General features: G+C 46.2%; 1 protein-coding gene across 1 annotated transcript; it reads right to left on the minus strand.

Moving 5' to 3' along the window:
* Positions 1-2,142: 2,142 nt before the first annotated feature.
* Positions 2,143-24,966, minus strand: LOC138492531 (phospholipase A2, minor isoenzyme-like). Its single transcript, XM_069619749.1, has 4 exons — positions 24,912-24,966; positions 19,803-19,965; positions 14,983-15,110; positions 2,143-2,477 (listed from the first exon to the last, which is right to left on the minus strand). The coding sequence occupies exons 1-4, from the start codon at positions 24,943-24,945 to the stop codon at positions 2,356-2,358; spliced, it is 447 nt and encodes a 148-aa protein (XP_069475850.1). The 5' UTR covers positions 24,946-24,966; the 3' UTR covers positions 2,143-2,355.
* Between the last annotated feature and the right edge of the window lie 938 nt (positions 24,967-25,904).

The following is a 25,904-nucleotide window of genomic DNA, read 5'->3' on the forward strand; positions in this document are numbered from 1 at the left end:
TCCATCTCAATCGTCAATACTGAAAAGGTCATTCTCTCCCTGAAACCTTCCAATTGCAAGGGTGACAATTGTCCAGCGCAAATAATAAAGGATGTGGCTAGAGACTTAGGCCCTTTCATCTCAAAGATTAACAACTCCTCCTTTAAATCAAACACTATACGTACCAACTTGAAAGAATCCTGGGTCCTCCCGTTACTGAAAAAACAAACTCTTGACCCTTCAATACCCACTAACTATAGACCCATCACCACTGTACCCTTCCTACTCAAAATTATTGACATAGTAGCCTACCTACAAATTCAGGACTACCTAGAAACAAATCATTTGTTAGGCTCACAACAATCAGGATTCCGCCCTCTCCATGGCACCGAAACAGCCCTGCTAGACCTTAAGACTAAAATCGAGGAGCTAAAAGACAATGGCAAAACCTCCCTGCTGATACTGCTGGACTTATCAGCAGCTTTTGACTTGGTGGACCATGCAGTTCTATGTAGCCACCTAAGACTTGCTGCCAACTTCACAGGACAAGCCATAGCTTGGGTACAATCCTTTTTAGCCAACCAAACTCTCAGAGTCTTCTCTACCTCCTCTTGCGCTGATCCTATCCAAATAACATGTGGAATCCCACAGGGATCCTGTGTATCACCCACCATGTATAACATCTTCACCAAGCCACTATTTGACAAGTTGGATAGATTGGGTGTCACCTACACTAATTACGCAGATGACACTCAGATCCTCATACCCCTTTCGGCAACTATGAAGAAGACCTGGCCTTGGTGAATAAAATATACATCCTCATTCAGGCATGGATGGCAACCCACGGCCTCTGCCTGAATGACGACAAAACTGAGATCCTACTCCTCAGATTTGACTTCAACTTAAAAAAACTAACCCCAAACTATATATCTTTCAACATTGACAACAATATCATTAAGGTTATGCCTGAGGTCAAAACTCTAGGATTCTACCTGGAATCCTCTCCTAACCTAAAAAAGTCAGTTAGCTCCCTCTCCTCCACTACCGCCTACACCTGTAAATTGATCCGAGCTGCCAGACCATTCCTATCCAATGCCAGTTGCATCACCTTGGCCAATGCTCTTATCATGTCTAGACTAGACTAACGCAATGCCCTGTGCTCAGGAGCCAACAAGTATGTCACTGACAACCTCCAAAGATTGCAAAACAATGCTCTAGGAGCAGCTCTGAACATCCCTCATAGAGAGCACATCTCTAAATTCAGGAAAGAGGCCTATTGGCTAAAAATAAAGGACAGAATCCTCCTCAAAACTATATCTCTCACCTCTAAATGTCTCAACAATCTAGCACCCCCCTACTTATCGGAAAAAATCACCAGGAAATTCACCTCCCGACCTCTGAGATCTGCCAATACCTTCCTGCTTGACATCCCCAGATTTAAACTCACCACGGCGGGAGGAACTAGCTTCCTAGTTAAAGCTGCTCAAGCATGGAATACACTCCCTATTGACCTTAGACGCCCCTTACCTTACACTAGATTCAGAACCAATGCCCTCAAATGGCTTCACTCTAACGACCTTTAACCTCTTCACTCTGACAACCTTGTCAAAGCACCTGACAGCACTACAGTGACTTACTTATCTTCCTACTCATAGCTGTAACCACAGGCTTTTACTAACCTACGTCCTGCTAGTCTAACGTTTATCCGATATACCCCCTCCATGCTCTAGGAATAGCCAATATCTATTCCACCTCACTCACTGTATCCACATTGTATCAAATGACTGCACTGTTTGATGTATTATTTTATGTATTTCACATTGTAACTACATGTATGTATTAAATTGTGACAGGCATTGCAACTAAGCTTCGAGAATTCCTGTAATGCTGCGCCCAGCTGCTCAAGCGCTCAGGGCGCATTATCAAATCAATAAACAAACAAACAAACAAACTTGCCTACAATGGACCTCTAGGTGTGGAAAGTCACTAATTATTGCACAGCAATGGTGTTCATGATCACCTGAACAGAGATGAGTACACATGACATCGTTTTTCAAAACATGTTTATTAAATGATCGAACACAGATAAGTTAAAGAGAGGATTTACGGCTTCATGAGCTGTCCTTGGTTATTTTGTTTTGCTACATGGACAGACCATGAGGATCATTCATCAGAAAAAGCTAATAAAATGTCGGTTGTCCCATAAAGGCAGTTGAAACAGGAGGGTGAGCACAGGCACCATGTTGGAAAGGGCTCCACCTCCTGCTTCTGTATGTATCATGGTTGGTCTTGGATTATCCTTGCTCTGGAAATGTTGTTAATCTTACTATAGCGCCCAGGTATTTTTGTTGGGCAGGTTGTGCTCTGTGGTGATCTTTACTGGCAGTATTTCTTCGTGTCCACGTTCTTGTATTCGGGGTTGTAGCCAGCTTTGGAGAAGCAGATGGCGGCAGCGCGGTCGCACTCACAGATAAATGCCTCACAAGGGTTGTTTTTACCTGTGGAAAGAAGATGAGGAGCTGAGATGGGGAGAGCTGAGGGACACAGGATCACAAAAGAGAGATTCAGCCCTGGGGAAAGATACAATTTACCAGTTGCAAATCGTTTCCACTGGATCCAAGCACAGCATATGGGCTTTGGACATTGTACAATATGCAACACCATGTTCCAGTCTCCCCTTCCCTGTTGCCTAAGGGCTGCACCTCAACTTTACCCCAACAACCTCAGTATATTTCTTTATTAACTTGATTATAACTTACATATGTTGTTCTTTTACTGGCAACATCATACTACCTTGTACTTGGTTTAGCCTTCAGCCTGAATGATGCTCAGAGCCTAGCAGAGCCTCTTCACAACTATGACCCTGTCCATGGACCCCTCTTTGAGTCAATTCAAATTAATTCTACTACCTGGACCTTTGCTGAGCCCTAATGTCCATGCTATGCCAACCAGACCCTATGAAGACCTTATATAACCAATAAACCACTAGCAGTCCATGTCCTCAGTAATCTAGACCACTAGTTTCCACCCGACCAACCTTCATCTTCAGAGACTTGATGCCATGGCTACAGCGATGCTTCAAGATTTTTGATGGTCGTGTCCCTGATTGTTCCAGGCATTTGGTATTGGCCAGAACCTTAACTCTCCATCTCGGTCTAGAACTTGAACCTTCCAGCTCGGTCTAGGCATGGATTCATACCAACATTTGAAGCTGTGCGCCCATGACTTCCTTCCAGCATCCACTGAACACAAACATCTCTCGGTTGTGTCACCTCAACTCAACCACTGCCAAGTACATCATATCCCCTGCACTCCTGCACATTCTTGCCCCATTTGTACCTGCTTTGGTGTGTGTCTCTGTGTCCCTCACATCTGTCTATGTGTGGTGTGTCTCTCGCTTGTAAAATCACAGCTCCCTTATGCTTTCAGACTCTATCCACACTCTGACCAGTGCTGTCAAACAGTTCACTCTTCAATCTCCATGAGGAAGCCGTATTAGTGCACACAACCCCTTCTTCTTTTCTGATCTTTACATCAACACACTAAAATCTAATGAGACACTAAAACCTAATAGTAGTTTTTGTATTTTTATTGTTCTGTATATAGTGCCTTTTTCCAAAGCGCTTTACATAGAAGATCAACAGTACATAAAATCAAGCAGAGTTTGGAAGCTGAGGTTGGAAGCAGTCTGTGGCAGTCTGCTCTCTATCTTTACTGTGCTGTGTCAGTGGGAGGACCCACTCTACAAAACCCACCTCAGTCCGCGGAGCGGACGTGGAGTTTGGAAGCTGTGGTTGGAAGCAGTCTGTGGCAGTCTGCTCTCTATCTTTACTGTGCTGTGTAAGTGGGAGGACCCACTCTACAAAACCCACCTCACTCCGCGGAGCGGACGCAGAGTTTGTAAGCTGAGGTTGGAAGCAGTCTGTGGCAGTCTGCTCTCTATCTTTACTGTGCTGTGTCAGTGGGAGGAGCCACTCTACAAAACCCACCTCAGTCTGCGGAGCGGACGCGGAGTTTGGAAGCTGAGGTTGGAAGCAGTCTGTGGCAGTCTGCTCTCTATCTTTACTGTGCTGTGTCAGTGGGAGGACCCGCTCTACAAAACCCACCTCAGTCCACGGAGCGGACGCAGAGTTTGGAAGCTGAGGTTGGAAGCAGTCTGTGGCAGTCTGCTCTCTATCTTTACTGTGCTGTGTCAGTGGGTGGACCCACTGTACAAAATGCACCTAGAATTGAGGGAGGACTCGGGTGACAGTCACGCCCAAAACTATGTTCCCCCACCTACATGTAACGAGGGGAAAAAAACAACAGACGACTCGAAAAGTACAACACAATTACCATTTGCGACAAAGCTGTCTCAGAAATAAATACCCAACAACAGGAGCCACATAAGGAGGACTCAGCAAACAAAGAAAAGGAGGTCCCCCTAAGTGACAATAAGTCCGAGAATATTGGCTTACCGCAAGTACATAGCGTACCCAACGAGAGTGAGGAGGGTACAACACCAAGGAAACCGTCATCAAACAATATCTCAAAAAAATCAGTTCAAAAACAAAGAGAAAGCAAATCAAAATCATCAATAGAGAAGGAGAAACCAACTCAGGAAAACACTTTAGGGTCACAACCTAAAAGAACGGTGAGGAAAGCCAAATTCAGATTAAAAGCAAACAAGCACTCTGCAAACTCAGTAGCCAGATTTTTCAAAAAAACATCAATGGAATCACAAGACCAAAGGGAGGAACTATCAGACACTGAGTTACTGGAGGGAGATATTTCCCAAACATAACACAGTATGCAAGAGCCAAGGTTTGTATGGTCAGGGATGAGAAGAGCCTCCCCTCGAGCCACCTTAAAACCTGGAATTCGATACTTCAAAGATCCAGAATTTCAGGGGGTGTCGCCCGCTATGAACCTGCCATCCCAAAATAACATACAAATTGAGAAAACACATGAAGATCAGAGCAATTGTTCTACGGTGAAACAGAAACCACCGGCCAAAGGGAGCTCCTGCACATCTAAGGAAGTAATCGCACTCGACAGTATTAATGAGATCAACCAACACACACCGAAGGACCCCAGTGTGGGGATAATAGACGAAATTGCCCCGAGGGGGGGTGAGATCCTCATAAGGGATCCTCTACAGGAGACCCCAGCTGCTGAAAAGGTATTTTCAACTTCAACGAAAGACAGAATCATACCTCAAGTGAGAATTAACCCAAGGGATCTGTCACTGGAGGGTGGATCTGGGAGGAAAAAACAAGATAACATTCTAGAAAAAAATAACAACTACAGAAGAGGAACTCCAAAGGGAAAAATCTGTAAGGGCTAACGATTTTGTCCATAGCCCCACGCCAGGTCCTTACACAAGATCCCCCCCACAAAATAGAAGATCTTTGAACTGGACAGAGAATAATGAGAATAGTACACCAACACGAAATAGAAGATCCTCAACGGTGACCACTGACAATGAGAAGGAACCAACAATAAAAAAAACTGACATTTTTGCTATAATGTCAGCAATAAATATCGCAATTAACCCATTTTGTAAATTGTATGAGTCCATACATGATACTTTAAAGGACCAACTAACCTTGGTAGCAATGCTCCACACGAAGATGACCTATGTTGAAGGTTTTATCATGGCTATGGAATTAAGGGGGGGAAACCTCATGCTCCCGATAACGTAATAAACAGAGATTCTGGCCAACAAACTAACATAGAAACGTTGCGGTGCAACCTGAAAAACAACTCAATCGCTACTCAGACGGAAGTCACACTAAAAGAAGTCAGAAATGAACTGGATCGAGAGCCAGGAGACCAGCCGGGTGAACCACAAATGACAAAAGAGAGCGACATCCCCCTTCTGAATCTCGGAGAAGAACTCAAGAAAGTCCCCCAAACTAAAGTACGAAACCAACAAGGGGTAAAACTGAAGGGACCAATTAAGAAACAGCCTACAAATGGGTGTGTCGTTTTGACCTTGGAAAAAGATGGGCTAAGTATCAGCAGAGGATGTAGGAAGAAGAGAGCCTCAAACCGAGGCGAAAAAAACATAAATCACAAAATGAGAACTCTGAGTCAGAACATTTTAAATTACAAACAAGGGAACAATTAACATATCCGCTTTTTGAAAATGGAAAAATAAACATAACCAAAGCCGGACAAAGGGTGGTTACGTTAGAAAGAAATCAAGCTCACACTAAGACAACAAAGGAAGTTTGTAATCCCCAGGAAAAGAAAACGCAGTCAAATGAACAAATGAAAAAGAGATCAGTGTTTTTTCATGAAGTAGAACTCCCAACGGGGGAAAAATCAGCTCAAGTCGCACCGTTAACTATATGTCAACAGGACACTGAAGACCATGAAGAAAGCATTGACATTATGGACTTGTCGGTTTATTCCGACGAAAGCGGGGATATAGACCCCAATCTAGAGAAGCACCAATTGGAACGTTAGATAATAGAACGTGAAGTTAAAAATAGTGAAATGGTAGAAAAAGACAAAAACAGCTCTTTTCTCACCCTAGAAGAACGGCGTGAAATAGTCGCTGGGGTTCAAGCGGCCAGCGTAAGGGATACAACGCCAACGAGAGAAAGAAACAAAGGAGGATCTCCATTTAGAGAGAAAGAATGCAATCCAAGGGATAGGAACTATAGAAGCAGATCATGAAGCCCAAAAAGAACCTCAAAAAACCAGACACGGGAGGAAGTTAAATCTGTTAATAAGATAAAGACAGAATATATTCGAAAAAGAAACCAAAGAGACTCACGTCCTGAGAGAAAACTAAGAAACAAAAGAAATAACAACTCAGAAAACGAGAAAGAGGTTTATATTCCATATAGCAAAAAAATTGGAAGTGAAAGGTCTTTCAAACTGGAACGTGTGGGTGACTCACGAGATAAATTGATATTGAACAGGAAGAACACACTGGCCCTCATGAAATGTATACCAAATCTGAGACAGATTAATTCTGGTGATATCAGATTTGTGGAATTCAGTACGTCCGGTAAAAGAGCTGTGTTTATTTGCACATTCCATCTCCAATAATTAGGGCCATGATAACAGCGGAACAGGAAAGTTTCCAAATGCTGGGATACGGTCTGTGTGAGCACCACGTAAGAAATAAACATCGGGACCATGAAAACAACAAATGGGAAACACAAGAAAGTGCACAACTTAAACTGGAGAAAGTGCGGGCACGCTCAAAAGGCCCCTTACGGAGATCTAAGGAAAGGGTCACACAGAAAGATGCTAAGCTCTCGGAATCATTACAGCTCGACACAGAGGAGAAATAAAATAATAATGGAAGATACCCCAAGGGCCCCTCTCGGAGCCTGACAATAACATTTCCACAAGAAGATCTACCAAGGGAAAACAGATCAACAGCTAGGAACACCCCTCAGGATGTAGAAGAAGATGTGGTCGAGAGATGGTCATGGATCTCAAAAGCACTAAGTAAGAAGAGTTAGCCATTCAGAGAAGTTAGGGAGCCCACGGACCAAGTGCGGGGAGGAGGGACGGAAGATGAGACTGATACCATTGTAATGGGAATTTGGAACACCAGAGGCTTCACCCACCCCCTGGCAGAATGTGACGTCAATCTTGGGGAGTTTGATATCTTATGTCTCCAAGAGACATGGCTAACCCATAAACCCTTTTTGGAGGGATACGAAACCTTCCTAGCCCCGGCAACCTTTTCTGGCAAGGGTCGACCAGCGTCAGGTTTGATGACGGCCATTAGATCATGTGTGGGAATCCAACATATAAAAACAGAAGTCTCTAACGCCCACTTCCAAGTATCCGTTTTAAGATGGACCAAAACATCGGTAGACATCAACAATTAAAAAAAGCGCAAAATACGAAATAATTGTCTTGATAAATACCTACTGGAATCCTGCGGCAATTAAGAACGAAGATTTTCTGAAAACAGGAAACAGCATATTAGAAAAAACACACTTAGAATGGGCCCCGAAATGTATTATTCTTTGTGGGGACCTGAACGCGGTCTGCCCTAAAACCAAAGTTGCGAAGGGAACTATGAAAAAAATTCCCCTAAGCATGGTCCGAGGCCACCTATGGAAGGGGATGATGTCAGCATGGGACCTCCACAGTTTAGAAACAACGATGCTTAGTGATGGCCCACCAATTCCGACGTGGGAAATAAACAACCAGAAGGCAAATTTAGATCACATATTTGTCTCTAATGAAATGCTGAGGATTATGGTCGATTTTGAGGTGGTAAAAACATCTAATAGTGATCACAATTTATTAAAGGCAAAATGGACACATATAAGGACTATTAGGCCAACAATGACTGCTGAGATTGAGGAGTGCAAAGGAGGCACAAGACTAAGGCAGTGGAATAATTAACAACTACATATACTGCCATATGCAAATTAAATTGACAAAGTGGATCGATAATAGAAAAAGACAACATTGATTATCGTTCACTATGAAAAATCTATGAAAAAAAAAAAGTGTGGCCCAATCGTGAGATAAAAAACCATATACACGAATTTAACAAATGCATTGTGGAGGAGAGGAAAAAACTACGAAAACTTAAACGTCTTGCAAGAAAGATAAATACCCCTGAAATGAAGAACCAAGTAAAAGCGGTGGAAAGGTCGTATAAAAGCTGGTTATGGCTTCATAGAGCAACATTTGCCCAGGCAGACGCTGCCGCAATGCTGAGGACGATATTTAGCAGGAAATGATAGAGATTTTTGGACCTTGATAAGAACAACTTCGGGGACCCGAGCAAATGCAATAAATAATTTTGTCGTAGAAGAGGCCTGGACGAAACATTTTAGTAATTTATTCCAGAAAGTTGGATGGCAAAATACAACAACATCTGCTCCCTCAAACATCTCCTGGGCGACAACATGGGAGCGGGACGACATCATGAGAAAACTTGTACGGTTAAACAACTCGAGGGCCCCTGGCCCAGACGGCATCACAAACGCTGATTTAAAAGAAAATAAAGAAGAATGGGTGGAATTTATCCATGAAGTGATAAAGAAGTGTACATTCCATAGATCCATACCCACCTCATGGACAACAGCAACTATCGTGCCGATATATAAACACAGCCCTAGAGAGGAACCTAAGAACTATCGCTCAATAGCTCTCCTCGATGTGGTTGGAAAAATCTTTGGCTCACTACTCCTGGAAAACTTTCAAAACTGGGCAAGAACCTCGGGCAATAAAGATCCACTTCAATCTGGGTTTGTGGAGGATGCAGGGACAGCTGTAAACATCTTGCTGTTAAGCATCTTAAAAAGTAAGATCCATGAAGGAAGCCTAAAAATACACCTGGCATTTGTTGACCTGGTCCAGGCGTTCGACGAGGTCAACCGGGAAATCCTATGGGAAAACTAAGAACAAAAAGCTGCTCGGAAGAGATCTTGGAACCCATTAGAGCTCGTCATCAAAAGACCTCTATTAGAATACATCTAAACCAAGCAGGGTACCTTTCAGAACAAATCACCACGGCCAGAGGAGTAAAGCAAGGGTGCCCTCTTGCCCCGACGCTATTTAATTCATAGCTCTGGAATATCAAAGATGGAGAACTAGAGATCCGCTCATTTCCACCCACAGTAGGAAGATCTAAGATCTCCAGATTACTCTATGCAGACAATCTTATTTTATTGGATTTTACACCTATTGGACTTCAGCACCAACTAAATGAGTTGGCAGCTTATATAAAGAAGAACAATTTGGAAATCAATAAAACTAAAATCAAAGTCATGATTATGGAAAAACATAACCCATGCACTGATAACTTCATTTGGACTTTGGAAGGCGAGAAGATCGAACAGGTGAAAGAATTTAAGTACCTAGGGGTAATCCTTAGCAGTAACAAACAAGAGTGCCCAATGCAAGAACATCTCTTGGAAAAAAACAAATAAGTTGGCCACTCAGGCTAAAATGATAGACGGAAGATTCTGTAAATTTACAATAATTCCCTTGATACAATTCTATAAGGGAAAAGTGGTACCATTCTAATATATGGAGCAGATGCAATGCTGATGATCCCGCGAAAATTCTGGAAGCGTATTGAAGGGCTCTTTTGGCGAAGCACATTGAACCTACCAGCATCAACGCCTGTTTCAACCATACGCCAAGAATTGGGACTACAATCATTAGAGTCGATGGTGGTAAGAAATACAATAATGCTATACAGAAAGATTAAAATCAGCAAATGTCCAAATGTAGCTACTATTATCTGTGCTGAACTTTAAGATCATAGAAGTAACCTTCTGACGAACTGGGAGATAGAAAATCAAAAAACTTTGGACAAGATAGATAGCTCGGAGGAAGAACTGATACAAAATCCAGATAAAGTTAAACAAAAACTGTGGGAACGAGACTGGATTCAGGCGACATCTCTGGAAAACTGAAGCAAATTAATAAACCACCAGCCGCCTACAACAAAGGGCATAAACGATATGTCAAACTGTCTAAAAAAGTTCCCAAACAGACGTCTAAGAAACACGTTTATGCGCTTCAGAATGAACCTTTTGTTAACAAATGAAATCAGAGGGATAAGAAAAATTTCATTGGATAACAGCTGTCGTTACTGTAAAAAAACACATCAAATTGAGACACTGAGACATCTACTATTGGCATGTACAAATTTGACGGACCTGAAAAGTAGACACCTTGGCCACATATTCAAGGAGTCGACTATATGTGGAGAAGAGGACTGGTGGAATAAACTAATAGAGGGAGACAACACCTCTTATGTGATTGCAGTCTCACAATTTTTCATGAACTTGAAATTTGAAATCTAGGAATGAGACCAGTTGGAGACCCCTGCCTATCCTATTTACACTCAGACTGGAAGGGTGATGGACCATTCCATCGTTAGGTCACCCACGACCACAACCAGTCTGGTGTCAAGGAATCTCTCTTTCTTTTTTCCTTCGCTCATTGTCGATATTTATCTTTGGGTTGGAACATACAATTTAAAGTAGGGAAGGAGGGAAAATGTCTATTTTTCTTGTAAAAATTTCTTTTGTAAATTGAATCAAGTAAAATAAAAAAGAATAAAAAAATAAAAAATCAATGGTGCAAATCATGGTTCAGCTACAGCCAGTAACAACCAATCAGGGTACTGAAGAAGGTGATTTTTTAAGGAGCAATGGAACAAAGAGTAAGAAGTAATAGAACGAAGAGACAGAGGGAGCATGTTCCAGTGGAGAGGGGCAAGGAGCTGTAACGAACGAAAGCGGGATTGAGCGCAAGGAGGACAGGGAACGGTCAGTCTAAAAAGAGCAGAGGAACGGAGAGAACGAGAAGGAGAGTAGAATGAGAGAAGAGATGCAAGATAGTCAGGGTCAAGTCCATAAAGAGATTTAAAAACTAGGCAAAGAAAATTGTATTTAGCCTGAGAGTAGAAAGACAACCAACCAAGTGAGGTAAGAGAAGAGGAAATCGAGTCACGATGAGAGAGAAGACAGAGTGAACGAATAGACGAATGATAGATAGATTTAAAAGGAGCAAGGCATGAGTGAGGAAGACCAAAGAACCTGACAGAACAATGGAAAAGTCGAGAAAAGATTAACGATGAGATAAGAAGTTGTGTGGCATGGAAAGTGAGAAAAGGTCAGACTCTGCAAATGTTGTAGAGATGAAATCAACAGGTACAGGATGTGAGAGAGATATGATGAGCAAAGCAAAGGTTAGAATCGAAGTAGAGACCAAGATTACGGGCAGCAGAAGTGACAGACAGGAGGGATGAAAAGAAATAAATGGGGGAGGAGACTGTGGTAGGAGAGTGTTAGCGGGAAAGAATAAGACTTCATTTTTTCTGGCGTTCAGAGTTAGAGAATGGGAGCAATGCAGGATTTAACTGCAGAAAGGCAAGTTGAGAGAGTAGAGTGAATGTCAGGCGTAAAAGAGGAGAAGGATAGAAAGAGCTGAGTATCATCAGGATAGAAGTGGTGTGATTGTCCAAAAGAAGAGATTATAGTATAGTAATAGTAAGTATATAAAGAAAATAGAAACAGACCAAGAACTGAGCCTTGGGGAACACCATGATCCAGAGGAAAAAGTGAAGAGGTGTTACAACCCCAGGAGACAGCGAATGTGCGATTGGAAAAGTAAGAGGAAATCCACAAGAGAAAAGAGACATGAAAGCCATATGAGGAAAGAGAGTCCAGAAGCAAAGAGTGATCCACAGTGTCGAAAGCAGCAGATAAGTCAAGAAGAATGAGAACAGAATAGTGTTTAGAGTAACAAGCTGTGAGAAGAGAATTAAGCACACAAGTCAGGGCTGTTTCAGTGGAGTGACAGGGACGAAAGCCAGACTGAGTGGGAAGAAGAAGAGATAGACCAGACACGAATGTGGAGATATTTGAATAAGCAAGACGCTCAAGGAGTTTAGATAAAAAGTGTAAGAGAGATATAGGATGAAGGTTTGAGACAAGAAGGGGATTAGCTGTAGGTTTTTTTTAGTATATCAATAATGATAGCATGTTTGAAAGCAGAGGGGGAGGTAGTAGTGGAGAGACAGATATTGAATAAAGAGGTAAGAAAGGGTACCAAAAGCAGATAGATTTTGGGAATGAGTGAAGAAGGAATAGAGTTAGTAGGGGCATGAGTGGGGTGAGCGTTAGACAAGAGGAGAGGAGAGCCACCTCAGAATCAGAAACAGGGGCGAAGTTAGAGACAGTGGGCCTCATTCCGAGTACGGCGCTAACCAATGGCGCTATTAACGCCTTGGTTGACGCCGTACCCGGACCGGCAGCGCTATGGTGGATGCCGGAATTACCGCCCCATTCCAAGGTTGGTGGGGCGGTAATTCCCCATTCACCAAGGCTCTTCCCCATTCCCAAATGAGCCCCCATAGGGCTCAATGGGAATGGGGAAGATGGAAATAACGGTGACCGTTCATTACGGTCACCGTTATTGGCTTGGAGGCCCCTTTGCGCCCTCGACTTTAACACCTGCTCAAACCAGGCGTTAAGGGCGAGGGCGCAAAGGGAACTCGGAGTATGGCGGTAAGGGATCACCGCCACCGGTCTCGTTACCGGTGGCAGCTATCCCTTACCGCCATACTCGGAATGAGGCCCAGTGTTGGAAGGAGCAGGGAATGGTGAAGGAGAGGAGTTATAAGAGGGTGACAATAGAATATCCTGACGTAAGGAGTGAACTTTAGAAGAAAATAAATTTGCTGCGAGATCAGATGCTGATAAGGATGAATTAATAGAAGGATCAGGTAAAGCAGGAGAAAGAAGCCGAGTTAGTGTTTGAAAGAGACGCCGAGGGTGAGTAGATTGAGAATGGAGAAGGTCAGAGAAATAAGTGCGTTTAGCAGAGTTAATACTGGTGACATAAAGAGTATGATAAGAAAAATAAGTGGCATGATTAATGGGAGAACAGAGTTTGTGCCATCGCCTTTCGAGGCGACAAAGAAAACAGCGCAGAGAACAGAGATGGGGAGAAAGCTATGGTTGGCCAGGTTTGAGAGTGGGCTGAAAAGAAGAAAGAGGATAAAGTTGATCAAGACTAGAAGCAAGAGATGAAAGAGCGGACACAGAGAGAGCAGAAAAGTTTGTGAGAGACAGAAGAGAGTCAATACAGGTATCATAGAAGAGCGAGGAATTAAAGTTGCGTAAGTCACGCCTAAAGAATGTATTGGATGAGAAAGAACTGGAGATACTGGGAGAAGTGAGTGGGAGCAACGAAACAGAAAGTAAGGAATGGTCAGATAAGTGGTGAGGTAGAGCACATATAGAAGAAGCAGTACATGAGGAAATAAAAATCAAGTTAAGAGTGGAACCAGAAGTATGAGTGGGAGGAGTAGGAAGTGAAGAGAGCAGATGTGAATCAAATATGGCTAGACAATGAGAAGCAGAATGAGTAGAGGAGGGATGGAGATTAAAGTCTCCAAGTAAGATAAGTGGAGTAGGACTAGGTAGGATGTGCCCAAGAAGGTGGTCAATGTCCTCAGAAAATGACCAAAGTGGGTCAGGTCACGAACGCTGCACACATAGTTTCAGTGGAAAAGACCATCCAAACTCTACTGATGAACTAATACACCAACTGAACCCAACAGACACCATTAGAAGCCAAACACCAGTCCTAAAAATGCACCTGAAATCAACTGGAATTGCCTCTATGGCAGTTCAGAAGATGTCTTTGAAATCCATCTGCCAGCAACTGGACCAAGGTGAAAGTGGCCAATTGGAATTTCCACCAGAGAGCGGCTTGTCTGGCCTCTGCCTCTGTCATAGCGCTACTAGCAACTCAGCAGGACCACAGCTTGTATAGAATTTTCCACACTTCCCTATAGATTAGTGTGACTCTATTCTGATTGGAAGATATGCACTTGTGAGTTTCTGATTGGTGTATATTTAATTGAGTCCCAGCTGTGTCGTTGATCCTATGACTCTTATTTCGATGAGTGAAGAATGTGTCCCCCTCAGTCACATACTGCTGTGTGCTGTAATCATGTGGCGCCCACTTCAGAGGAGCAGAATGTAACCCAGAGGTCTGCAGTGAGCTTCAACGCCCTTGCTCAGGCAAGTTATGCTGGATGAAGCTAGAGAAAGTCTGTGGCTGATAAATGTTCTCGTTTGTCTACCAAGACCCATATGGGTCTTCTGTCTGTCTCGGGAGTTTGTGCAGGTCTACAGGAGGTGGCGCACTCTCAACACTTGCCCCTTCGCTCTGGAATAAGGAGCTCTTTCACTTAGAAAAAAGTCATTTGAAAGTCGGAAACACATCAAACCTTTCCTGCCACTTCCAATTTTGCTGTATGGTCATGGTTATTAACTACATTGCCCATTGGCTATCTGAACCCTCTTGTTGGTTGTAATCATGATGAAAATGCCATACAGCCCTGTTTTTCCATGCTGTGGTAATGCAAGTACTCAGACCCAACCCACTAGTGGGAGGTGGAGCAGTGACTGAGGAAGTTATGTGAATAGGCTGAACAAAGGATGGCGTAGAAACACTGCCAACGGAAAAGACATGCAAAAAGGCGACTACTGTACATACTGCTGCAGGTGATGCTGGTCCCAGAGCACGTGTGGCTGTAGCTCTCGGTGTAGGGGTTGTCAAAGACCCAGTTACAGTCGGGATGGTTCATTGCTTGTCCATAGCAGTCATCATGGACATAGCAACATCTGGAAGAGAAGGACAGAAACATGCAACCCAATAAGGGGACTGTGTGATGCTGAGGTGCACTCATGGTGTTATTGACACATGCAGACACATATTAACAGTATGATATTGTCAAAGGAGGACATGTATTGACAAATACAGGCAGCGTGAAGTTGAATGGCATATACCAACAGACAAATAAAGGCAGCAACATAAATTGTATCTATTCAATTATACACCATAACGTAAACAAAATAGAACTGCATATATTTTTTCATACAATAAAATTGAAACTATTTTTTTATACAAATAATGAGGTACGAGAAGAAATGAACACCAATTTCATGTCTAGGTCCACCTCTATCACTTTGGAACAAACATGCCAGCTGTGGTACACACTTTCAAGAGAATTCCTACTAAATGTTAACAAAACCTGCATACGATTCCTATTTATCAATCTCACAATCTGAACAAAGTAGAACAGAAAGCTTTGATGGAAAATATATCGAATCAAGTATTATTTATTGAACCTGAAAGTAAAATGGGTAACATTGCAGTAATGAATGTCTCCCACATATGAAATAGCACATGACCTTAATAATAACATAGAGCATTAGCCAAACCTGCCTAGCTACCACTAACATGAAACACAAACCCTAGCATGGGACATTTTAAACCAGGAACATAGTGAGGAGTGTGCCCCCCAAAATAAGCATGATTATCTTGATGTGAAAGACCCACAAACTACTACATTCTTTGTGGCTCCAAACCTTCATAGGCACTTTATCAGCCATCCAGGATGCTGGCTATAGTTGAGTGCTTGTACCAAATCAGTAAACGTATTATCAAATTCTCCAACCCTTAGCCAAGAAGATTAGGGCCTTCATTTTGGGGTTGCTGGAAAACCTACCGGTAGGCGGTGGGTTTCCGGCAACCGCGTAACAGCAGTACTACCGCCTGATATCCCGGTGCCACCAGAATATGACAGGGGAGGCGGCAATGGTTACTCCGCATTTTCATGGAGTCTGATTGGACTCCATGGAAATGGGGACACGGAAGCACCGGCACCGTTGCTAGCTTTTGTGACAACCATGCCGGTAGGGACCTGAAAAAAGCCGGCAGGTCTGGCCTGCTGGGGGATCCGTGGCACCTACCGGCATCATTGTAGTATGGTGGTCCGTAAAGGGTGCCGGACCCCAATACCTGGAATGAGGTCCTAAATCTTTTCTCTTTGACTCACGCAATGTCATCAACATCATGGAAAATTTGGAATTTAACACAAAATCTGATCTCTGAGTGTCTTTTGATATTAATGCATTATACACCATTATTACACGAGAAGCAACAATAATGCAACTGACGCATTCTGTGAACATACGACCCATCCCCACAATTTTGTTGAATTAGCAATATGCATGCTGCACGGGAGTAGTGGGGATTTTTACTTACAGACAAGGGTACAGAAATGGGTGCATCTTTTGCACAGGGTTTGGCAAATATGTTAATGGGAGACTTTGAAAAACAATGGCTATGTGGCAACTCACCATTCTAGGGAAATATCCACCTGTGGTGCAAATACAATGATATGGTATGATATGTCATTTAAAACGTGCCTGTACACAAGTGTTTTTAGGTGCGACAAGACAAGGGAGGGGGACAGAGGCAGGACAAGACAAATGATCTTACTAGGCCTTGTGTCATTCGGATCATGCAAGTGGGACAGCGCAAAAAAGTGCATGGGAAGTGCCAGGGAGAGGGAAAAAGGGGAAGTGCAATCAAGGCAGCATTGCTCTGAGTGAGCGCTGCCAGGGCAGCACGGCTCTGGATAAGTGCAAGGATGCAAGGGGCTGTAGAGGTTACAGCTACAGCCCCTACCTGCACAGTAAGCCTGGAGGCAGAGCAGGGGAGACTGATCATGGAAGAGCCTGGTACCCAGTGAGACTCTGGTGGTAGCCAATCAACCTGTCGGTGCAGCAAACAGGTAGGTCAGCAGGGGAGAGACAGAGAGAAAGCAGACTAGACAAGGAAGGTCTTGAGAGGCTTCTGGAACTTCAGTGGTCCAGCTCAAGTTTGAGCGGGGCAGGGATATCATTCCAGAAGGAGGCGCCTGTAGAGGAGAAAGAACTACCCCCACTCTCTGTCTGGAGAAGTGTCTGGCACTTAGAGAGTTGGAGGTAGCTGAGCAAAGGGCACGAGAAGGAAGGTATTTTGGAAGAGAGAGTTGGATGTAATACAGGCCACGGTCCCATAAAGCTTTGTGGATGATGCAGAGGGTCTTGAACTTGATCCTTGTAGCCACCGGGAGCCAGTGGAGAGATTTCAGGGCTGGAGAGATACAGTCCCTGGGCTTCAGGTCATGGATAAGTCTTGCAGTCCTGTTCTAGATTAGTTGCAAAGGGCGGAAAGTAGTGGAAGGCAGACAGAGAAAGAGGCTGTTGCAGTTGTCCAGCCTAGAGAGAACCAGGGCTCTGGAGACACTAAGCTTCTGGGGGAGAGTGAGAAAAGGAAGAATACCTCTGAGGAGGTGCAGCTGGTAGTGGGCCTTCTTGGCAAGGTCTGTGTTGTGAGGAGAGAAGGAGAGAGTGGAATCGAAGATGACACCAAGGTTTTTTGCCTCACAGGAAGGCAAAGAAAAAGGCCCAAGGAGGGTGGCCAGAGTGTGAGGGAGGGAAAGTAGGAGTAGGGCTACCAGTGAGAAGGATCTCCGTCTTGCTGGCATTAATGCAGAAATCGTTGCAGACCACCAATCCTGAATCACAGATAGACAGTCCGGAATGAGCGAGAGAGGATGGGAGTCTGAGGGGAGTCTGAAAGTGAGCTAAGTGTCATCCGCATAACATTGAAAGTTAGAGGAGAAGGCAGAGATTGGGCCAAAGAGGCCAGGTAGACATTGAACCGCTAGGGTGAGAGGTTAGAGCCATGGGGAACAGCACATGTGGAGAGAGAGGTGGCAGAGAGAAAGGACCCAAGTTGGACCTGGGAGGGTCAGTCCAGGAGGAAGGAGGTCAACCACTCCAGGGCCTGATCTGTGATGCCCAGGTTTTCGCGGAGTCGATTGATCAGGATGGCGTGAATGACCATGTCAAAAACAAAGGAAAGGTCAAGGAGGATGGGGTCAGAAGGAAGGCTAGAATCAAGATTAGAGAGCAGATCTTCACAGGTGCTCAGGAGAGCAGTTACCGTGCCTCTGGCTGCTCTGAAGCCAGACTGATGGTCATAGAGACAACCAACAGATTCAGTGTGGAGAGTAACCTGGGAGATGGCCAGATTTTCCAGGGGTTGCCCAGGAAAGAAGGGATAGAGATTGGGCGATAGTTTGTCGGACAGGTAGGGTCGGCAGCATATTTTGACAATCTGTACATTTGAGGATATTTTGACAATCTGGACGGGAAGGCTAGAATCAGTATTATAACTTTCAACATGGCTGAACCAGTGGGATGGTAAACGCTGGATCGCAAGGCATTTGGGAAAAACAATGGTTATTTTGTAATCTTCTTTTCCACGCATAAGAAGGGGCCCTTTACACTGATCTCTTGTAAAGACGGAAGCAGTATACTCAACCATAAAAAAACAGGACAAGAGATCCCAGCAATATAACATCCCTTAATGGCAGTTTCTCCAAATCTGAAGAAATTATACCCAAAGCATGATTATTTTGTTCAGGCTGGGAAATTTAAATAACAGTTACTAAACCATGGTTTGTTCCATTGGTCACTAAAAGGAGCACGGTTCACTAGCAGGGAAGCCGTATTTGAGGCATGTCAGCACATGGAAAAGAGTGAAAGACACCTGTGTGTACATCTTCTCCAGGTTCTCCAGAACCACCCAGAATTGCAGTTTCACAATTCTGCCCCATTCTAAGTCTAAATGGAGAGGGTGTGGAAGAGGGAAGGTGAGAGAGAAATTAAAATAGAGAGAGAAAGAGAAATTGAGAGAGAGCAAAAGAGAAAACAGGAAGGAGAAATAGGAAGTGTGAGAGAAAGTAAGAAAGTGAGGGCAAGAGAGAAAAAAAGAGAAAGTGAGAGGGAGAGAGAAATTGACACAGAAAGAGAATGTGAGAGCAAGAAAGAGAAAGTGGGAGTGAGACAAAAAGATAGTGAGAGCAAGAAAGAGAAAAAGAGCAATGCAGAAAGGTGAGGAGGGAAGAGAAGAGAGGAGAAGAGAAGAGAGAAGAGAGGGGAAGAGAAGAGAAGAGAAGAGAAGAGAAGAGAAGAGAAGAGAAGAGAAGAGAAGAGAAGAGCTTTGTACTATAGTGTTCTGAACTTTGCGGCTCTTACCTACACAGCTGTAAGCATGTGACACCGAAGGTAAGGGTTTATGACAACCCTTATAGGGCCAAACTGAGTGACAACAGCAGAAACATAACAAATAGTTGCTTCCTGAGTTCCCGGACGCCACTTTCAGTCAGGTATCATTATAAAAGATTTACAGGGCTACAGGAGCAGGTAGGGTGAATGCTTGACGGTTAGATGTGTGAGTTCAGATTCAACCCTAATCTCTTTTCACTTTTAAAAGGTACTTTTAGGTCTTGGTGGATCATCTGGGAGGCCTGAGGGTTAGATTGCTACCTTCGAGCTGGTATTTGTGTTGCGGGTGAGTACAAGATAGTGAAGTGATTAACCAGGGTGATGAGATTGGTTCAACCAAGTGAGGGTGTGGCAAGATGAGGACCGGCTGGCTGTAATGCGCCATAAACTCAGAGGTGGTTCACTCACCTGTCCAGGGTGTCGAGCGGGGTCCCGCTGCCTCCCTTGCCACAGTAGCAGCCGTAGTCGTTGTAGTCCAGCAGAGGGTCACTGGTAGGGATGGCACACTTTATCATGGCCCGGAACTGCCACAGAGCCTTGATGTCCGGGGTGGACCAGTGAGCAGCAGCCGCTGCAGAGGAAGAAGAGACTCCACGTCAGGTATGCTGTGGCTATCAGAGGCAGGAAGAAAGCAAGACCAGGGGTCTCGCGGCCTAGCAGGCCAGGTCCATGGCAGTGGTGGGACACTTTTAGGGGAAATTGGGAGATTGTAAAGATGTGACCGACTCAGTCCCAGCCGTAATAGTATTTTAGAAGCACACAACTCCCAAAGAGCTTACACATTTCCCTATAACAAAGTTTACCCAGGTTGGTAATTCCAGGCGACCAATAGCAAATCGTTTCTAGCTCATTCATTAGTATTCATATGGATTTTTTCCGCATTTGACAAGTGTTATCCACGAACTGCTCAGTGGTGTTCTTGGTTTCAGTTTGCATTTGCATTTAAACAGTAGGTTTTACTACTGGTGGGTTGTTTACTGAACCTACACATCCAAAGCCCAAATACTCACACGAGGAGAGCCAGGCCCATCCTGTGCCATGAGCTAAGCACATTGCCATGTCAGCCTACCCGTATGAGACTGTGCCATGAGTTAAGAATAGAGTCAGCCTACCCCTAGGAGACTGTGCTATGAGCTAAGAATAGAGTCCGCCTACCCCTAGGAGACTGTGCTATGAGCTAAGAATAGAGTCCGCCTACCCCTAGGAGACTGTGCTATGAGCTAAGAATAGAGTCCGCCTACCCCTAGGAGACTGTGCTATGAGCTAAGAATAGAGTCCGCCTACCCCTAGGAGACTGTGCTATGAGCTAAGAATAGAGTCCACCTACCCCTAGGAGACTGTGCTATGAGCTAAGAATAGAGTCAGCCTACCCCTAGGAGACTGTGATATGAGCTAAGAATAGAGTCCGCCTACCCCTAGGAGACTGTGCTATGAGCTAAGAATAGAGTCCACCTACCCCTAGGAGACTGTGCTATGAGCTAAGAATAGAGTCCGCCTACCCCTAGGAGACTGTGCTATGAGTTAAGAATAGAGTCAGCCTACCCATAGGAGACTGTGCTATGAGCTAAGAATAGAGTCCACCTACCCCTAGGAGACTGTGCTATGAGCTAAGAATAGAGTCAGCCTACCCCTAGGAGACTGTGATATGAGCTAAGAATAGAGTCCGCCTACCCCTAGGAGACTGTGCCATGGGCTAAGAATATCGCTGTGGTGAACCAGCCTACTAACATGAGACTGTGGCATGAGCTACGCTCACCCTGGAGGGTCAGCCTACCCCTATGAGACTGCACCAAAAGTTAAGAACCTCACCCTGGGGAGCCAGCTTGGTTCCATGTCATGTCATCGTGGGATATTTTTTCAGCAAAGAAATCGCGGTAAATAAACCCGCGAAAAAACATCCTGTGATGAAAGGACGTCGTATCAGCCAGCTTACCCCTATGAGACTGTGCCACCAGCTAGGAACCTCGCTCTGGGGTGTCAGCCTACCCTTAGGAGACGGTGCCACCAGCTAGGAACCTCGCCCTGGGGAGTCAGCCTACCCCTAGGAGACTGTGCCACCAGCTAGGAACCTCGCCCTGGGGAGTCAGCCTACCCCTAGGAGACTGTGCCACCAGCTAGGAACCTCGCCCTGGGGAGTCAGCCTACCCTTAGGAGACTGTGCCATCAGCTAGGAACCTCTCCCTGGGGAGTCAGCCTACCCTTAGGAGACTGTGCCACCAGCTAGGAACCTCGCCCTGGGGAGTCAGCCTACCCTTAGGAGACTGTGCCACCAGCTAGGAACCTCTCCCTGGGGAGTCAGCCTACCCTTAGGAGACTGTGCCACCAGCTAGGAACCTCGCCCTGGGGAGTCAGCCTACTCTTAGAAGACTGTGCCACCAGCTAGGAACCTCGCCCTGACTCATCAGCCTACCCTTATGAGACTGTGCCACCAGTTAGGAACCTCTCCCTGGGGAGTCAGCCTACCCTTATGAGACTGTGCCACCAGCTAGGAACCTCTCCCTGGGGAGTCAGCCTACTCTTAGGAGACTGTGCCACCAGCTAGGAACCTCGCCCTGACTCATCAGCCTACCCTTATGAGACTGTGCCACCAGTTAGGAACCTCTCCCTGGGGAGTCAGCCTACCCTTCTGAGACTGTGCCACCAGCTAGGAACCTCGCCCTGACTCATCAGCCTACCCTTATGAGACTGTGCCACCAGTTAGGAACCTCGCCCTGGGGAGTCAGCCTACCCCTAGGAGACTGTGCCACCAGCTAGGAACCTCGCCCTGGGGAGTCAGCCTACCCCTAGGAGACTGTGCCACCAGCTAGGAACCTCGCCCTGGGGAGTCAGCCTACCCTTATGAGACTGTGCCACCAGCTAGGAACCTCGCCCTGGGGAGTCAGCCTACCCTTAGAAGACTGTGCCACCAGCTAGGAACCTCGCCCTGGGGAGTCAGCCTACCCCTAGGAGACTGTGCCACCAGCTAGGAACCTCTCCCTGGGGAGTCAGCCTATCCTTAGGAGACTGTGCCACCAGCTAGGAACCTCTCCCTGGGGAGCCAGCCTACCCTTAGGAGACTGTGCCACCAGCTAGGAACCTCGCCCTGGGGAGTCAGCCTACTCTTAGGAGACTGTGCCACCAGCTAGGAACCTCGTAGGTAGGAACCTCGCCCTGGGGAGTCAGCCTACTCTTAGGAGACTGTGCCACCAGCTAGGAACCTCTCCCTGGGGAGTCAGCCTACCCTTATGAGACTGTGCCACCAGCTAGGAACCTCGCCCTGACTCATCAGCCTACCCTTATGAGACTGTGCCACCAGCTAGGAACCTCGCTCTGGGGTGTCAGCCTACCCTTAGGAGACGGTGCCACCAGCTAGGAACCTCACCCTGGGGAGTCAGCCTACCCCTAGGAGACTGTGCCACCAGCTAGGAACCTCGCCCTGGGGAGTCAGCCTACCCCTAGGAGACTGTGCCACCAGCTAGGAACCTCGCCCTGGGGAGTCAGCCTACCCTTAGGAGACTGTGCCATCAGCTAGGAACCTCTCCCTGGGGAGTCAGCCTACCCTTAGGAGACTGTGCCACCAGCTAGGAACCTCGCCCTGGGGAGTCAGCCTACTCTTAGGAGACTGTGCCACCAGCTAGGAACCTCTCCCTGGGGAGTCAGCCTACCCTTAGGAGACTGTGCCACCAGCTAGGAACCTCGCCCTGGGGAGTCAGCCTACTCTTAGAAGACTGTGCCACCAGCTAGGAACCTCGCCCTGACTCATCAGCCTACCCTTATGAGACTGTGCCACCAGTTAGGAACCTCTCCCTAGGGAGTCAGCCTACCCTTATGAGACTGTGCCACCAGCTAGGAACCTCTCCCTGGGGAGTCAGCCTACTCTTAGGAGACTGTGCCACCAGCTAGGAACCTCGCCCTGACTCATCAGCCTACCCTTATGAGACTGTGCCACCAGTTAGGAACCTCTCCCTGGGGAGTCAGCCTACCCTTATGAGACTGTGCCACCAGCTAGGAACCTCGCCCTGACTCATCAGCCTACCCTTATGAGACTGTGCCACCAGTTAGGAACCTCGCCCTGGGGAGTCAGCCTACCCCTAGGAGACTGTGCCACCAGCTAGGAACCTCGCCCTGGGGAGTCAGCCTACTCCTAGGAGACTGTGCCACCAGCTAGGAACCTCGCCCTGGGGAGTCAGCCTACCCTTATGAGACTGTGCCACCAGCTAGGAACCTCGCCCTGGGGAGTCAGCCTACCCTTAGAAGACTGTGCCACCAGCTAGGAACCTCGCCCTGGGGAGTCAGCCTACCCCTAGGAGACTGTGCCACCAGCTAGGAACCTCTCCCTGGGGAGTCAGCCTACCCTTAGGAGACTGTGCCACCAGCTAGGAACCTCTCACTGGGGAGTCAGCCTACCCTTAGGAGACTGTGCCACCAGCTAGGAACCTCGCCCTGGGGAGTCAGCCTACTCTTAGGAGACTGTGCCACCAGCTAGGAACCTCGTAGGTAGGAACCTCGCCCTGGGGAGTCAGCCTACTCTTAGGAGACTGTGCCACCAGCTAGGAACCTCTCCCTGGGGAGTCAGCCTACCCTTATGAGACTGTGCCACCAGCTAGGAACCTCGCCCTGACTCATCAGCCTACCCTTATGAGACTGTGCCACCAGTTAGGAACCTCGCCCTGGGGAGTCAGCCTACCCCTAGGAGACTGTGCCACCAGCTAGGAACCTCGTAGGTAGGAACCTCGCCCTGGGGAGTCAGCCTACCCTTAGGAGAAGGTGCCACCAGCTAGGAACCTCGCCCTGGGGAGTCAGCCTACCTACCCTTATGAGACTGTGCAATGTGCTAAGAACCTCGCCCTGGGGAGTCTGTGAGACTCCCTGTGAGACTGTGCCATGAGCTAAGAGCATAGCCTTGGAGAGTCAACCTATCCCCAGGAGACTGTGCCATGAGCTATGACCCACGCCCTGGGGAGTCAAACTACCCCTATGAGACTGTGATATGGCATAAGAACACCTCCCTAATGAGAGTGTGTCCTGGCTTGAAAGAGACCCTGTTCACTTCAACTCTGGCGAGAATGGACCACTGTGCCTTGAATACCTCCTTGGCAGGACTGTTTGTGTGCCCCACCCAATGTCACTCTGTCATGAACTGCCCCCCACCCCGTCCCTCCCAGCCCTGACGTGACTCCACCATGAGATTAAAGGGGACCTAGCTGATGAGAATGTCCAATGCCTAAAATGGCCACCTCAGTGAACCCAGAGGTATTTTAATCTGTGGCCCACTCACTTGCAGCCTCTGATTGCAAGCGACCCAGAGTCATATAGTACCTGGGCCCCCAACCTCTGTCCCTGAAGCACTTTCTTCAATGAGGCCCCTTAAGTGCCAAGGACGAGTATGCTCGTCCTTTTTACATACAGTTGCATAATAGTCTGACACTTACAGTGAGGCGTGAAAGTCCAGGTGGCACAGAGGAGAGTTGAGTGAATTAGAAATGGGACTTAAAATATGAAGGACCCTGTGTAAGGAGTACAGCCAGGGGTAGTTACCTGTCAGGAGAAGGGCGATCAGGAGCAGCTTCATGGTGTTGGCGAGTGGGTTGGTTCCAGGAGAGAACTCTGTAAATGTGGGGTTTGGCCGCTGGGTATTTATTCCCGGGCCTGACCTTGCCTGACCTTCCCTCTGGAAAGAGATAATAGTGACGGCTGCGGGTTTCCACTGCTCGCCTGACCTGCACTATCGTTCCCTTGCTTTCCACGCGGGTCTGACCTTCACCATATGGGAAAATCTATGGCTTTGCGGAATGTTGAACACATGGAGCCTTTCACTGAGAGGAATTACTATTTCTTGGAATAAACTATCACGGACCACTCCATCAGTGGAGTTCTGCCTTTAAGGGGAGTTAATGCACTGTTGATACTTTTAATCTGATGACTGATCAATTCCAATGATTGTAGAGCGCAAGGTTCGCAAACCTTTTTTTCGCGCATCTCATCACTTTTTCGCGCATCTCATCACTTGTGCCAATCAAAGGTGCGGCCAGGTCCACAAAGGCCTCTGGCTGTGTGCAGCAGACACGGCTAGATGCTTTTTTTTAAATGTGTAACTGCAGTTCCACGTTTGCTCCGGGAGCCTTAAATATATTGTATTCAAGGTGGCAGGCCATTGCAGCCCCCCAGGAATGTGGCAATTTCTGAAATGAGTGCATATGAAAAAATCGCCTCCATTCATTCGAGTTCATTTTTTAGAATCTGACCCATAGAGTTCTTGATACTTCTGCAGCTTGTAAGAGGCAGAAGTTAACAAATTGGCCACTCAGAACAGATTGGGCTTTCATGTTCTCTTAATCCCCAAAGGATGCAGTAACTGAGACTGGTGCAAGGAAGATGTAAAGATTGTTCCAAAAGTCTATGTCCAGTCAAGATATAGCACGACTGACCATGGAGCACCCTTCTAAAGCAGGAGCTGATAAAAGACACTAAGGGCACAATAATATAGCCTTAAAGACCAAGGGAGGGGTCGTTATCATGGGCGCCAAAGGT

This window comes from Ambystoma mexicanum, chromosome 10 (assembly GCF_040938575.1).
Source record: "Ambystoma mexicanum isolate Mex_15411 chromosome 10, UKY_AmexF1_1, whole genome shotgun sequence".
NCBI classification, from domain to species: domain Eukaryota; kingdom Metazoa; phylum Chordata; class Amphibia; order Caudata; family Ambystomatidae; genus Ambystoma; species Ambystoma mexicanum.